Raw genomic sequence first — 15947 nt, forward strand, 5'->3', positions numbered from 1 at the left:
TAGATTCCAGATGGTGAGGCTGGGGGATAGCTGTTCCTCTAAGAGAGAGCTGACATCTGGCATCCCTCAGGGTGCCATTCTATCCCCCATGCTATTTACACGAAGCTGCTGGGAGAGATCATCCGGAGACATGGGGCACGGTGTAATCAGTATGCTGATGACACCCAAATCTATTTCTCTATGTCTCCGACTCTTGCAGTGACCAAGGATGGCATCTCTCCTCTAAATGCCTGCCTTGAGTTGGTAATGGGATGGATGAGGGAAAACAAACTCAAGTTGAATCCAGAGAAAACGGAGGTACTAGCGATAGGATCCCCGGGTCCAGGCAGAGAACTTTTCCAACCTGTCCTGGACGGGGTAACACTTCCCCTAAGTTCGCAGTTTGGGAGTACTCCTAGATCCATCTCTGCAGTTGTCATCTCAAGTAGATGCGACGGCTAGGAGTGCTTGGTATCAACTTCAGTTGATACACCAACTGCGCCCTTACCTGGACCAAAAGGACCTTGAAGCAGTGGTACTTGCACTGGTAATCTTTCGTTTAGATTTCTGTAATGTGCTCTACATGGGGCTACCTTTGTACCAAGTTCAGAAGCTTCAATTAGTTCAAAATGCAGCAGCTAGATTGGTCACCGGAGCATCGAGGTTTGACCATGTAACACCAATACTAAAATCTCTGCACTGGCTGCCGATTAGCTTCCAGGCACAATACAAAGTGTTGGTTATTACCTTTAAAGCCCTAAATGGCTTGGGCCTGAGTTACTTGAGGGAACGCCTCTCCCTACACAATCTGCCCTGCACTCTCAGAATAACTGGGCAGAAATCACTAGACTACGTAAATACCAGGCTAGTGACCACTTCCCACAGAGCATTTTCCGTCGTGGCCCCCAAGTTGTGGAATGATTTGCCGGAAGAGATCCATTTCATTACTACCTTGGATGCTTTGAAGAAGGCACTGAAGACGGATCTCTTCCGGTGAGCCTACCCACCAAACCTGCTGTAAAATTCTCACCTCTGTCAGTATTGTATGTTTTTTACGGAGAGTCAACCAGTTGTATTGTATTGATAGTAATATATATATATATATATATATATATGCGCTATGTATTTGATATTGTTGAAATTTGCTGACTGTTGTAATCCCGCCTCGATCCACAGGGAGAGGCAGGAAATAGAAATAAATTATTATTATTATTATTATTATTATTATTATTATGGGTCTGAGCAGATGCGATTGTGTAGGAGGGCTTGGCTGTAGACTCTAGATGTGGTGGTGTGTTCAAGGTGGAAACTGGAGGCATGTAAGTATGTGTAGCTGTCCGTGGGTTTGCGATATAGTGTGATGCTTAGGTGTCCATTTTGACCACCACCACAGTACAGATATAAAATGGACAAAATGGAGAGGGCCAAATCTAGTAGCACTTTTGGGATGAACTCATTTATTTTAGCATAAGCCTTGTGGATTTCAATCCACTTCCCCTGTGGTCCTGTTGGAGTACAATATTCAAGCTGCAGATGTTTAAGTACAGTTACATAGTTGTATGGGTTGAGGGTTGCAGAAACACTCAGCTTGGATGCTGATCTTCAAAGTTATATAAAATGACAGCAGTCTATCAAGCAGCTGGCCTGTTAAGTCTTGGGTGTGAAAGCACTGCATTCTGCTTACTCAAATGTCAAATCCCTTGAAGTAGGAAAATGTTTTGAGGAGAATCATTTTGTTACATGTGTAACTGCAATGAGACCATATTTATGAATATATATAGTGTGTCATGAAATCATTGTATCTGTTCGTATTCTAATAGTTTGGAATTTGTGTATATACCCAAATTCAGCTATTTCTCTTCCCAATTTTCCTTTGATTTTTTTTGTTCTGTTCCAGAATAGCTGCTAGTGCGTCAGAGACTGAATGTTCAGGAAGGCTGAAATGCTCTGAACCAGGTTTTTGGTTCAAAGGTCAAATTTGTGTCTTATTTGTACAGATACTGTCCTTTTTGTCCAATGTAGAGTGTAGAGGGGCACTGCTGACAGGGGATGGCATATATCACATTGCTCATTGGAAGATGAGCAAGTGAAAAGCACCTCTGATGTTGTGAGTGACATTATTAGGACCTGCAAGGTTGTTGCCAGAGTATATCGTGTTCTTTACATCAGGGGTTCCCAACCTTTTTGACTCACGGAGCCATTTTTAGAATCAATTTCTATGGCAGAGCCCCTAAGAGGCCTACCCTATGTCTATCAAATTAATGGTGTTTATGATTAGTGTTTCTTATTGTTTAATTTCATTCAATGTTTATTTATTTCATTTTCCTGGAGCAGTTGCAGAGCACCTGGGAAGTGCACACAGAGCCCTAAGGGCTTTGCGGAGCACAGGTTGGGTGTTGTCTCAACAATGAGACAAGGAGAGTCTTCCTAAGTTCATGTTGGAAATAGAAAACACTAGGTTACAGATATTGACCATTAAACACTCTTTATTGTTCTTAGGAAGAAGCTTTGGAGGGGAAGTGGAGGAACTCTCTTTCTTTCCAAACAAGATGAACTCTAAACCAGTGGGGCTCTAGCATTGTCCCATGTATTTCAGATGCCTTGTTTGAAAGAACGTGAACACAGGCAACATTTCTTAGACATATCCAAACACACTGGATAATACTGAAACAAAGGATTTCACAGACTTCTTTTTTGAAAAAATTGAGGCTTCTGACTTACCAGCCAATTTTTTTTTTTTTTTGGGGGGGGGGGGGGCGATCTGTTTGTGGAAATTCATCTCTCAATGACAGAAGAATAATAATGATGGTGACTTACATTTTGAAGACCTATGCTTCCCCAGGCATAAAGCCCTTCACTTCCCCCCCCTCCCCAGTCCAAATTCATCAATTAAGACTGACACATAGAGGCATCTGGATATGGATTCATGATGCTTTTGTGAACCACTACAGAGAGAAGGCACTCATTGCATCAGCATGAATTTGGAGGATGCTGGGCTTCTAAGAGCTTCTGTGGTCCCCTGTATTCTGCACTTTGCTTCTGTGGTCCCCTGAATTCTGCACTTTGCTGGCAGCTGGGCTTTAATCGAAATGGACCAACAATTCCTAAGAGAGATAAAAAGAGAAGAGATGGTCATTGCTTGATTAAGCTGCAGAGCTGGCAATGTAACACGGAATGCAGCAAGAACTGACTTGTACCAAAACTTGAAAAGAAAAGCACATCCTCTATATCCTGAGTAGCATCTCTTTTCTATAGCGAAAATTAATTTGAAATGTTGAAAATTATGAAGCTTATTATTTCTATCATATTTATTTACATAGCACTATCAATATAGGGGCCTAAATACCCTAAAGGCATCAGATCCTGCCTAATCTTGGAAGCTAAGCAGATTCAGCCCTGGTTAATAATTGGATGGGATGCTGCCAATGAATAGCATGTGCTGTGGGTTACATTTCAGAGGAAGCAATGACACCCTTTTCTGAATATTTCTTGCCTAAGAAAACTGTATGAAATTGATGGGGCTGCCATAGGTGAACAGGCAACATGAAGGCACATGTGCACACGTACACTTAGAGAGCCAGCATCATTAATACACCCAAAACCTCTATGCTGTATACTTGGTTTCATAGGCGCGTTACAGACCGCCCCTTTGGGGCGGCCTGTAGGCGCACCTTTCCCCACCGGATTGGGGCCTCAGCGGCCAGAGCGGCAGCCGCTGAAGCCCCGATCCGCCGCTTTCCGGGCTGCGGGGAAGCGGCAAAAGGCCCCTTCCCTGCAGCCTGGAAAGGGGTGTCCTTGGGGCTTCAAGCCCCAAGGACACCCCGCGGCGGCAGGGAGAAGGAGAAAGCGGCCGTTTGGCCACTTTCTCCTTTGGTCCGCTGGGCGCAGCTGTCTAAAGGCTGCGCCCAGCGGACCAAACCAAGAAAGAGCTCCGAAACGGAGCTCCTTCCGGGGTTGCGGAAAGGGCGCCCTAGGCGCCCTGCCGCAACCCCAATACGTCACAACCGCGCGCCTCGTTTGGAGGCGGTGCGGCCGTAATGTATCGATGACGGTGGCCGTGTGGAACGGCCGCTGCTATTTTGTGCGTGCACAGCGCGCACTAGGGTTAGGGTGGTGCGGAAGCACCGCCCCACCTTAACCCTAGTACGTGCTCTGCGCGTACTTTTAAGCCTGTGTGTAACGGGCCATAATTTCTTATTGTGACATCTGGAGCCAGCCATGTTTTAAGATATCATTATGACCTTTGGAACACTATGAAGTTTCATGTGGGAAAAGCACATTGACCCAAAGACATGCAGAGAGTCTAGATAATACAATAATAAATGCAGAATGAGTTGCTAACCACTCTGCCCTCCCTCCAGGCTTTCCACATATCCTCTTGCACTGGAGACAAAGGAGGTCCCATTGCACTAAGGTGAGTAAGCCCATTTCTCCTACCTACCTTGTGCTGTGTTCCCAGCCAACTTCCTTTACTATCTATCTTGAGGTTGGCCCATATCTAATCAATGTTTTGCTAATATGGAATTAAGACCATCAATCAAAACTGCTCTTTTTGTCAATTCCATTGGAAAACAATCCAATTCTTTGTACTTTGTGTAGGCATGTTAAGTATCCCTTGAGGATACATAATAGGATATAAATATCCACTCCAAACATGTCCAGTTTGTGAACAGTGAAGCTCTGTCCAAGAGTCCAGAGCTTCCTTCTTCTATATCACCCTCAGACGCTGTCTGAACCACACACTGCTTTCTGTGGATTCTTCTTTAGGAGTTGGAAAGGTTACCCTCTCTAAACTCTATTTATTTATTTCCAAAATTTATATCCTGTTTTTCTCCCGCAGTGGAACTCAGGTCAAAACATATCAAAAAATACAAGGCTAAAACATTGAATACAAAAGTTAAAATAAACACTACTAACAACTAAAACATAGATAAAAACAGTCTAAATCAAAAAATAATAATAATCATAAAACATTAAACATTAAAACAGCATTTAAATAGAATCTAGCCATCAAACTCTTGCCTGAATAAAAATGTCTTCAGTTGCAAACCTGTACTTTGATTAGCCTTGTAAGGTGCTTCTGACTGAATTGAAATTTGTATGATTGTTTGCATTCTTGCATATTCCTAAATAAAACTTTCTTCATTCACGAAATCTGAAGTCGTCCCACAGTTAATACTGGTATACATAGGTGAAACAATTACCCAAGTTGCTGATCTCTCTCAAGCCTCCTTTAAGCTAAGTAGTTCCCCCAATATTTAAGTTAGACACTGACACAATTGGTGGAGTTCCCAAGTCCCTCTCACCCCTTTTTGGATAACAGTGTAGTATACTGATTTGGCTAGGAATCTGGAGACTAGGGTTGGATTAGCCATGGAAACCCACTGGGTGACTTTGGGCAAGTCACACCCTGTCAGCCTCAGAGGACGGCGAAGGCAAAGGCAATCCTCCCTGAACAACGTTGGCCAAGAAAACCCCATGATAAATTCACCTTAGGGCCACCATAAATCAGAAATGACTTGAAATCACACACATTACTGCCACCAATATGCTCTATATACTTCCCCTCATGTAGAAAAATAGGGTGGAGGTTGAAAGCTAAGAGGAATTTTGAAAGTATGGTGTTTGTACTTCCCTTAGTTGCAAACTAGAAGTCAGTGTAGTTCTACAGAATGAAGTAACAAGCTCCTTCCTGTCCTGAATCCCATGCTTACAACCATTGCAGTTCCAAGCATCACAGTGTTGCCAACTACTATTATTTACTTGGACATTTTAAGCCACCTTTCCACTACAAATTCCCTCAAAGCAGCTCTAGGAAATACAAAACTGAAAAATAAAGAACACAGACTAAAAAAAGGAATCTCTGGCGTGTTACAGACTGCCCCTTTGGGGCGGCCTGTAGGCGCTCCTCTCCCCGCTGGATTGGGGCCTCAGCTGCCAGAACAGCAGCCTCTAGGGCCCCAATCCGCCGCTTTCCAGGCCGCGGGGAAGTGGCAAAAGGCCGCTTCCCCACGGCCTGGAAAGGGGTGTCATTGGGGCTTCATGTCCCAAGGACACCCGGTGTCGGCGGGGAGGAGGAGAAAGGGGCCGCTCGGCCCCTTTCTCCTTTGTGTCGCTGGCGCAGCTGTCTAAAGGCTGCGCCAGCGATGCAAATTGCGGAAGGAGCTCCGTTTCAGAGCTCCTTCTAGCGCCATGGAAAGGGCGCTCTATGCGCTCTTGCACGGCGCAAAGTCTTCACGTCCGCGCTGCCCCGTTTGGAGGTGGCGTATTCGTGACGTCATAATGGCGGCCCTTGTGTGGAACGGGTGCCGCCATTTTGGATGAGCAGAACGCGTATTAGGGTTGGGGGCGTCCGGAAAGGACGCCCCTTTCTAACCCTAGTACGCGCTCCTTGCGTACTAGGATGCCTGTCTGTAACGGGCCTCTGACTCTGAATACTATTAAAAGATCAAACAGGATTGACTTAGTGTGACATCTCAAAGTTAGCTGCAGTGCTACTAGATGAGTGGATCTAGGAGCTACCACCCCACAGAAGGCCCTTTTTCCACAGCTATTCCCATTAACATCCAGAGGTGAGAGAAATGCAGCAGGGCCCAGAAGAAAATCTCAACAGATGGGTAGGATCATGTAGAAGAAGACTTTCAAGCAGGGAAAGAAGATTCTGAGTACTGTTTAAGGAGTACTGCTCCTTAAGCCTGATGCCACCTCATTCTCTAATGCTTTTATCACTCCTACCTTCATTCCTGCTAGTAGCTCTCAAGAGCTAGAAATTTACTTCCTTTATTTTGGGCTTTTCCAAGCAGCCTTCTCTTACTTTTATTCTCATCCTTCATTGTGCTCTGCCTCCTATCTTTCATTTCTTTAATGCCTAAACAGTTCTGTGAAATTTCCCCAGTTTTCAGTTTCAGCTTTTCACACAGCCCTGAAGCTGGTTCTACGCTCATGCTTTATGAGCTGGTCATAGTTTCAAACTTCTGATTCCTTTCTTCCTCGCTGGGGCTATCTTGGCAGAAAGAGTCAAGCTATGTATTTCCTGATGGGAAAAGTTCAGGTTTCACTCTTGCCTGCTTTTGCTCAATTCTAGCAAAAAGATTCTGAAGACACAAAGTAAACCTCCAGCATCAAAAGAGCTTATTATTACTCTGAAGACCTCTGCTTAAAAACACCACCATTACGTTGACTCCCATTTAGCCACTGAGCAGCTACATACACACTTCTTTGAGAACCATCCCCAGCAATAGCTCCTGGTTCAGTCCTCCTTCTCCTACTGATCAAGGTGAGCCCTAGAACACAGCAGGTGAGAGGTAAGAGGAAAGGACAGATAAAATGCTGTTGGTCTATCTGTATCTGATGAAGCAGACTGAGTCAATGAAAGCTGATGCCGTGAGCTAGTCTCAAAGGTTAGTCTCTTTCTCCCAGTTAGTCTCAAAGGTGCTACAAGACTTCTTTGTATGCTGACTAAAACAACCATATCTTGAATACTGTCTTAAGACGGAGTTATCCTCCCGGCAACAGAGCTGTAAGCATTCCTTTTGCTGTTAGGTTATGGCAAGTTGTGAGCCCCAAAAGGATCAGGGACTGATTTACTTTGACTTGGCAATTGCATCACTTCTTAGAAGTACTGAATCTTACAGAAAAAGCCATCAGAGACAAGAGAGTCTTCTTATAAGGATATATTCTTCATAGGCCAGAGCCAAAGAGACTATCTGCTGAAGGATAATCCAGTATTCACTGCATAACTTTCAGTTTTTAAACCTGATATTGTCATGTAAGGAACTATAATATTATTCATCTTTGGAAAATCTGGGATTTTTGGTTTTCCTCTTGAGAGATTTTGTCTTTAAATTTGCTAAACAATCTGTGTTCCTCTATTTTTAGATGTTGGGCCAAAGAGTATCAACTGGCGCATCTCTGCAAATCTCACTGACAACTGTCTGAACAGATCTACTGAGGAGAGATGTTAAGGCTTACATATCAATTGGATAAACAAAAATTCCATCACAAAATTATCAGATAACAAGCACCAGTCCCTAAAGAGGACTGAAAACAGGGCCAGCCACCGGCTTCTTAATCTGTATCTTATGTCCCAAAAGGTTTCTTCAAACAAAAGCTGCAGTTGATGGTACAATCAATCAGAAGATGCTGCTCCCAATGGAAACATGGCAAAATTATTCCTATGAGCAGCATGTTGTGGATGGAAGGACTAATTGCCATTTCCCCCTCAGAAATGTGTTGGGCTGATGAAGGTTATGCAAGTGGCACTGTTTTGAAAATGAAATGCTTTCAATGTGAGGCTCATTAAACACTGCAAAACTATCACAGCCATGTCTTCTATGGCTGCATGGTGTGAGGGTTCAGACCCATGGGTGGCTGATGTTTTTCATGTCAGCGGATTTATGAATTCAGATTTTAGTCTGAATTTTCAGGGAGCTAGCTAAAGTGCTGAATCCTATACCTCAAACAGATCCAGCAACTGGCATAATTCCTTCAAAGTTCATATTAGAATCCAGAGCAGATTCACCACCCCACTGATGATGGAGCCACCAGTAGTCATTGCCCAGATACATGAATTTGTCTGCATTAGATTTTTCTGATCCTTGGAAGATTGGGCTAAGCCTCCACTTTGTAGTCAACTGCTTTTCTTAATTCCTAAAGCAGCCAAGATCTCTTTCTCCTTCAGGATCTTCAAAAGATTACATAATAGGACAATATCCCCAATCCTCTTTGCCCCAAAGAAGCACAATGTAGTGTTGCATGGGCAAGGCCGCTCCTTCTCACTTTTACAGAACTTTTCTTATTGTCCATTCACAAATGCAAAAACTTTGTTTTTAAAATTTTCTCAGACTTTGAAAATGTAGCTTCAATCCTACTTAAAGTTCTATACTGGTTTTATGATTTTTCATTTATTGCATTTTCCACCTGTACTCCTTTTACTCTTTCTGTAGACAGTCCCAGTAATATTATATTTATACTAAGTAAATAAGCAGCAGGCAGACCATTTCTCTTGCAGTTTCACTGGCTGCACATAATTTGCCCTTTGCTATTTCTTCTGTGCACAACAGATACAACTGGACACCTTGACAAGCTGGTCATCATTCCAATTTAAACCACTGTCACTTGCTAGTAAATGTGTGTCAAGTAGCAGAGACTTCACACAAATCTTCTACACCAGTGAAGAATTGCTGCCCTCAGAACAGTATTATCTAAAATATGCTCCAGAGGTTGTATCCATTATACACGTAAATAACTGTAAGATTGCAATGCCACTCATCACTGTACTTTCAACTCCTCTATTTTCTCTCAGCCTTTTGAGGACATGCGTTAGTGCCAAAAAGTTCAGGAACAGTAGGGTGAATTGCCTAAGAGTCAGCATAGCATAGTGGTTTGAGTGTTGGACTAGGGCTCCAGAAGGCCATGTTTCAAATCTCCAATCAGCCACAGAATTCTACAGGCTGATACTGGATAAGGGTACTCCATGGTACCTTGATCAAACAAACAGTGAGCTAACCAGCAAGACACTGTCACTTTTTCCATAGTGGTAGAATTGAAAGCTATAGCAATCTTAGTCTGTAGAATCAGTATGTACAGAGATCTTGTAGCACCTTTGAGACTAACTGAAATAAAGAAGTTGGCAGCATGAGCTTATATAGACTTCAGCCTACTTCCTCAGATGCATAGGCAAGCTTCTCCTTTAAATCAGCACAACTGATGCTACTTTTTAAAGAAGGATTTCCCCAGGCTATATTTGATCAGTAGAAAAATAACCTTCTCCTCTCCAGTGCTGCAAATCTCCAAGACACTAGAAACACTCAAGACCTTTACTAACTGAAACAACAATGTGGATGAGTAACAAGACAGTGTGGGAGCCACCTGCTTTAAAAAAAAACAACTGTTGTCCATTACATGCATCTGAGCTTTATTCCACCTTATTCTCTGTCCTTCAACCATGACTACCAGATTGACAATTAAGTTTATCACAGTGGCCCTGGAACGGGCCTGTAGCTTTCCAAAAGGGAACGTTCTGGGGACGCTCAGTGGCAGGGAACGGATTTTGCCGCACAGCGGGAATGCTGCAGCCACCACCAAGCATCCCCATCCCATTCCAGATGTGTTCCCCAGGAGGCGATTTCCGGGAACGCTTCTCAAGAGTTTGCGAAAATCGCCCCCTCTGGGACGCATCTGGAACAGGATGGGGATGCTCAGAAGTGGTGGCAGCATTCCCGCTATGCGGTAAAATCCTTTCCCCACCACTGAGTGTCCCCAGAATGTTCCCTTTTAGAACGCTACAGACCCATCCCAGGGCCACTGCGATAAACTTCATAGTCATTACAATCACTGAGACTTTTGATGCAAAGGGATGTCTGCAAGGTGGCTACGTAGTCTCAACCTTCTACATTTGCCTGGCATTACCGGCTTGCTTCTAGGTCTTGTCAGGATGCCAGCTTTGGCCATGCTGTTCTTTTTTAAATTCTGCAGTGACCTTCCCATCTGCCATAGGTAAGCTTTTTAGTCACCCTATTGTGTGAGGCACAGAGACCACAAAGAAGAACAGATTGCTTACCTGTAACTGTGGTTCTTCAAGTGGTCATCTGTGCCCTCACACAAACCCGCCCTACTTCCCCTCAGTCAAGTCCCTGCTGATTTTTTCTTTGTGGCAGTTTTGAATGAAGGTGGTGCTAGATTGGCGGGATTGGGCATGCTTAGAACATGGGAGAGGGTGGGGCCTCATGCCAATCTGCTCAGCTTTTTAGCTTCCAAACGGGATCTCTGCGCAGGTGCAAACCCCTATTGTGTGAGGGCACAGAGACCATGAAGAAGAAGGGATATTTAATCCTCCTCCCGCCAAAGCTATTTGCCTGCTCAATATTATCCATTCTAGCTGCTTTTTGCTCTGCAAAGGAAAAAGTGCAGTTATTCCCAAACTAAGGAGAAAAGCAGCTGGGAGAGGTGCTTTATTAGGAAACTGCTTGAGAAAAAAGGGTTAAGGGCAGGAAAAGGGGTTGCCAATGTCAGGATTTTGCTTGGAGACTCTGGTTTTGGGCTCCATTCTCTGGGTCTCAGGCATTGAGATGCTTTTGACCTGGCAACCTTATGTTTGAGGGTTATTCATATGCTCTCAGGTCCTGTCCTTCAAGACATATTCAGAAGCACCCTTATCTTTTATTATTTTGCATGCTTGAGCAGCTACTCAAACTCACATATCAACAACTCTGCTATTTTTCCCTTGCTTTTGCTGCAAGCATCCTGGATGAATGATCCAAATGTAGCATTCATTTAGCAATTTGAATGCTGTGGAGTACAGCCTAAGGAAGAACCATGACTTATGGACCATAATTTAAAAGAGAAATTATGTCTTGCAAGCACAGATCCCTTTCTAGCTGCTACTGGAGAGCACCTCTGTCTGAGATTTGCTCAGGTGAGCCATCCTATCATGTGTAACGTAGGACATTTCTGGATGCTACTGCAACTTCCACACTTCATGGAACAATTCCACATTGCAGTGGCCTAGGCAATCTTTTGATGGCTTCTTTTACAGTGACATCTGCTGTGAGATAACATCTAGCCCTATTGTATCTAAATAATTCCTTTATAAAGATGCATGAACTACAGTTGGCCCTCCACATTTGCAGCTTTGACTTTTGCATATTTGATTATTCACAGATTTGATTAATATGTTCTCTCTAGGAATCTCTAGGTCCTCCAGCATGACTCTGTTGTCAACTTCTGCCAAAAGTCACTTTGTAGGATCTAGAGATTCCTAGAGAGAACACTTCTCCAGGCATTTGTAGGTCCTCCAACACAATTTCATGGTCAACATCTGGCAGATCTTGACCAAAGAATTGCCCTCGAGGACCTAAAGACTCCTGGGGACGTGTTCTCTCAGGTTTAAAAAAAACCCCACAGTGTTCTTAATTTGCCGTTTTTCCACATTCACTGAAGTTCTGTGCCTGTAAACCCAGTGAATGTGGAGGGTCCACGGAATTTAACACTTAGTACAACACCTTTAGGAGTATTTCTTTTATATACAGTCAGCCCATCTTATACATGGATTTTTTATACACGGATTCAAGCATCCATAGTTGGAAAATGTTCCAAAAAAGTATAAATTTCAAATATCAAAACTTGATTTTCCATTTTTTATAAGGGACACCATTTTGCTATGTCATTATATTAAATGGGACTTGAGCATCCAAAGATTTTGTGATACACGGAGGATCTTGGAACCAAACCCCAGCGTATAACAAGGGTCCACTGTATGTTAAGTTTTTAAAAGATGCTTCTCTCTTTTAAAACATTCAAGGTTGAAAAAAGTCTTAAGAACAGCAATAGTGTTAAATGAAACAAACTTTTTTTCATTGTTAAATACTGAGCTTGTATGAATTTCTTTGGCAAAACACACACACACACACACACACCAAGTAGTAATCATCACAAATACAGTCCAGCTTTTCATATTCATGATCTGAGTAGGGCTTATACACTCAGCCAGAGTCAGAAACCTGCAAAAAATAACAAAAGGAAATACAGGTACTCTGAGGATTAGAAGAGAGTTGAGCAGAATTCAGGCTTGTGAGATCCAATTCATTTTTTCATTAGAAAAACCCAGGCACTGGTACAAAAAGACACATATACAGAATTGCAATGCTGGTTTCAGGAATTTGAATACCAAAATTGAATGAAATCCTTCCATACAAAAATCCACTCCTATTAACTCTGTGTTTTTCATTTCAGCAAAATAGAGTGGGCCCATGATATCCACTGGGGTTTGGTTACAGGACCCTCTGTGGATACCAAAATTATTATTATTATTATTATTATTATTATTATTAAGCTTTATTTATATAGCGCTGTAAATTTACACAGCACTGTACATACAATCTCAGGCTTACAGACTAAGAAGACATGACACAAAAGGAGAAGGGAATGGTTGTGGGGAAGGGGATCAGGTCCTGGAGTTCATCTCTCCCTGGACCAAGGCATAGTTTACCATAGTAAACTGGCATAATAAAATGGCATTTTAAGTCAAGGTTTACTTTTTGGAATTTTAAAAATATTTTCAAGCCATGGATGACTGAATATGTGGACAATGAATCCATGGATATGGAGTGCCAACTATCAATCAGATTTTTAAAACTGGTGGTGGGGAGACAGAAATACTTGCTGCAGATCACTCAGTAATCTAATGGTAAATTCAAATTTATTTTTGGTCCATCATCAGTTTAGGAAATGGGATCCTGCTGACCTAGGGCCCCATTCACACTACTAAAATAATCTGGGATGAATCTGGGTTGAATCCTTGTTCACAAACATCCCGAATGCACTCAATACACTTAGGAGTGGGGGTGGCAAAAAACCCACTTAACCCGGGATATTCAATACCAGGTTTCCCCCCTACTTTTCCTGAAAGATCCGCATCGTCAGCAGTGTGAATAATCTTCTGAATCAATTAACATCAGTCTGTATCATTCAAAGGAAGGGAGGCAGCTCCATTTAATTCTGAAACAATGGCCTGTGTGAATAACACAGGAGTTACTACAAAATGGGAACAACAAACCCGATATGCATCCCTGTGACGATCCGCATTTCCTCGAGACAAAAAAATGAGTATGAATGCTCCCTTAGATAGACAGTGCCCCAGCCGAGCCCCTATTGGTAGTCTGCTTGAGATTAAATGCTCCCTCGCTTGCTTTTCATATTTTTTTAAAAAAATAATTTTAAAAACTGCTTGTAATGTGTGGTCTGGTCCTGAGAACCAGGCCAGAGAGGACTCTGAAAGAAATATAGATTACTTGAATCACAGAACTGAACCAAGCAAGAGATGTAATACACAAAAGATCTTTGTTTTGCTCTGTAAAGCCTGGATAACTCTGAAGACTTGTTTTTTTTGTTTTGCCTGGGGTAACAGCCATTTGGATGTCTGGAGGCAATCTTATGTGAAAAATCAACCTGTTAATATACCCTAATAGTTGTTTGCATAGTGTACATGTTTCAGCAAATATGCATTCTACTATCACCATGCCTCTCTCATCCCTGAGGACGGTGCTTTACTTGACTTCTCTGAAGTCTGTGAACTGATTTCTATTCTCACAACAATTTCCTTTTCCAAACTGAGAGGGGACATGATAGCCATCTTTAAATATCTGAAGGGATATCATGTAGAAGCTGGAGCAAAACTGTTTTCTGCTGCTTCAGAGACTAGGACATGAACTGATGGATTCAAACAGGAAAAGAATTCACCTAAACTTTATAAAGAACTTCCTGATGATAAGAACTGTTTAATAGTGGAATGGACTACCTTAGAGGGTGGTTGATTCTCCTTCACTGGAGGTCTTCAAAAGCGTGGATGACTGCTCCTCAGAAGTGTTTAACATGTATTACTGCATGGCAGAGGGCTTTCAACTCTATGATTCTATGATCCCCCAACACATCCAGTCCAAAATAGGTACCCAAATAACTTCATGGAGCATGTTAGTGGGCTACTGTGCTTAGTTAAATTTCTTATCTAAGAATTTGTATCCCACCCTGATTGTTCTCAGAGGGGCAGGATACAAATAAATATCATCATCATCATCATCATCATCATCATGAACTAAGTGCCTAAAAGATAGTCAGTGCACCTTAACCACTGGTTATATCAATGAATCACGATAGACCTCAAGTTTATAGGGAGAATCCTCCATCTTAATACTTCCACTTTCCCATGGGAAAGAGGAAAGAAATAAAAAAACTAGAATACAGCTACACCTCCTTGCACCTGTACTCTACAGAATAATTCACATCATCTACTAATCTCTCCCTATTCTAAACCTTATCTGTTTGTTCATGCATTACAACATATTGATTTCTGAAGGACAATTGCTCTGATCATCATTATCACCCAGAAAGAGACTAAATCATTACCCCATTCACAGAAAGGTTTTTTCCCCCCAAAAATCTGTTTGAAAGCCTCCACAATTTCCAGAAAGCTGTTAAAGACTGACACCCTGGACCCCTATCACCTCCCAAAGCAGCCTCCTCCCATGACTCACTGCAGGGAACAAAACCTCTATTATGGTCGCAAGCTGGGAAGCACTGGGGGAAAGGAAAAAATGAACATAATTCTGCCTTGGGTCTCTACTGTGATGATGACTGCTAATTAACAGTGGCATCTATATGGAGACTGCTTTTGCTAAATTAATGTTAACTGTATTTAATCTTGTTTCCACCATTAAAAAAGCTCTACAAGGCTAGAATGATGTTTGTTGTGTTTGGTGTTTCCCCACCCGTCTACTAGTGAATATTTTAAAAGGCTATAAAATGTTTCATCTGTAAATACATGTCGCCTTTTCTTAAAACCTGTGTTTAAAAATTACCAAAGCCTTATTTATCAGGGATATAACAATTTATAGCAAGGTATTTTACAATGATAGTTTTTGTGGGTCTTTCAGGCTATGAGGCTGTGTTCTAGAAGAAGAGTTTATTCCTGACATTTCGCCAGCAGCTGTGGCTGGCATCTTTGTCTGAAGATGCCAGTCACAGCTGCTGGCGAAACGTCAGGAATAAACTCTTCTTCTAGAACACAGCCTCATAGCCCAAAAAACCCACAAAAAAACTAAGGATACCGGCCGTCAAAGCCTTCAACTTCATATTTTACAATGGTTATGCCAGTAATTACTGCAACAACCCTGTAAGATGCTATTGTTCTTATAGTGCAGATACAAGATCTGCACTATAAGATACAATGTAAAATGCCTAATGCCAAATGAAGCTAAGAATGCCCCCATCCCCATCCCTGGTTAAAGTCTCATCCTGCTGTTTAGTGGATGACAATGGTCACTAACAAAGACAACATGTTGCTGAATACTTACTTAATCAGATGTAAGGTGACTTATTCCTGAGTAACTCCACATAGGATTGTAGCTGTACTGCCCAACCTCATGCATATATACTTGGAAATAGTTCAATAGGGTTTAGTGCTAGGTAACTGG

At 42.3% G+C, this 15947-nt stretch overlaps 1 protein-coding gene across 4 annotated transcripts in view; it reads right to left on the minus strand.

Annotated features, from left to right (window-relative positions):
* Positions 1 to 2447: 2447 nt before the first annotated feature.
* CHCHD6 (coiled-coil-helix-coiled-coil-helix domain containing 6) overlaps positions 2448 to 15947 on the minus strand; it is a 282327-nt gene continuing 268827 nt past the window's right edge. For all 4 annotated transcript variants that reach the window (XM_089521307.1, XM_089521314.1, XM_089521320.1 and 1 more), the window contains one exon: positions 2448 to 3083. In XM_089521307.1, coding sequence (XP_089377433.1) covers positions 3060 to 3083 — 24 coding nt within the window. In that variant the 3' untranslated portion in view covers positions 2448 to 3059. The remainder of the gene's footprint in view (positions 3084 to 15947) is intronic.

This window comes from Sceloporus occidentalis, unplaced genomic scaffold (genome assembly GCF_023333645.1).
Source record: "Sceloporus occidentalis isolate IW3139 unplaced genomic scaffold, rSceOcc1.0.p SCAF_1, whole genome shotgun sequence".
Taxonomy (NCBI): domain Eukaryota; kingdom Metazoa; phylum Chordata; class Lepidosauria; order Squamata; family Phrynosomatidae; genus Sceloporus; species Sceloporus occidentalis.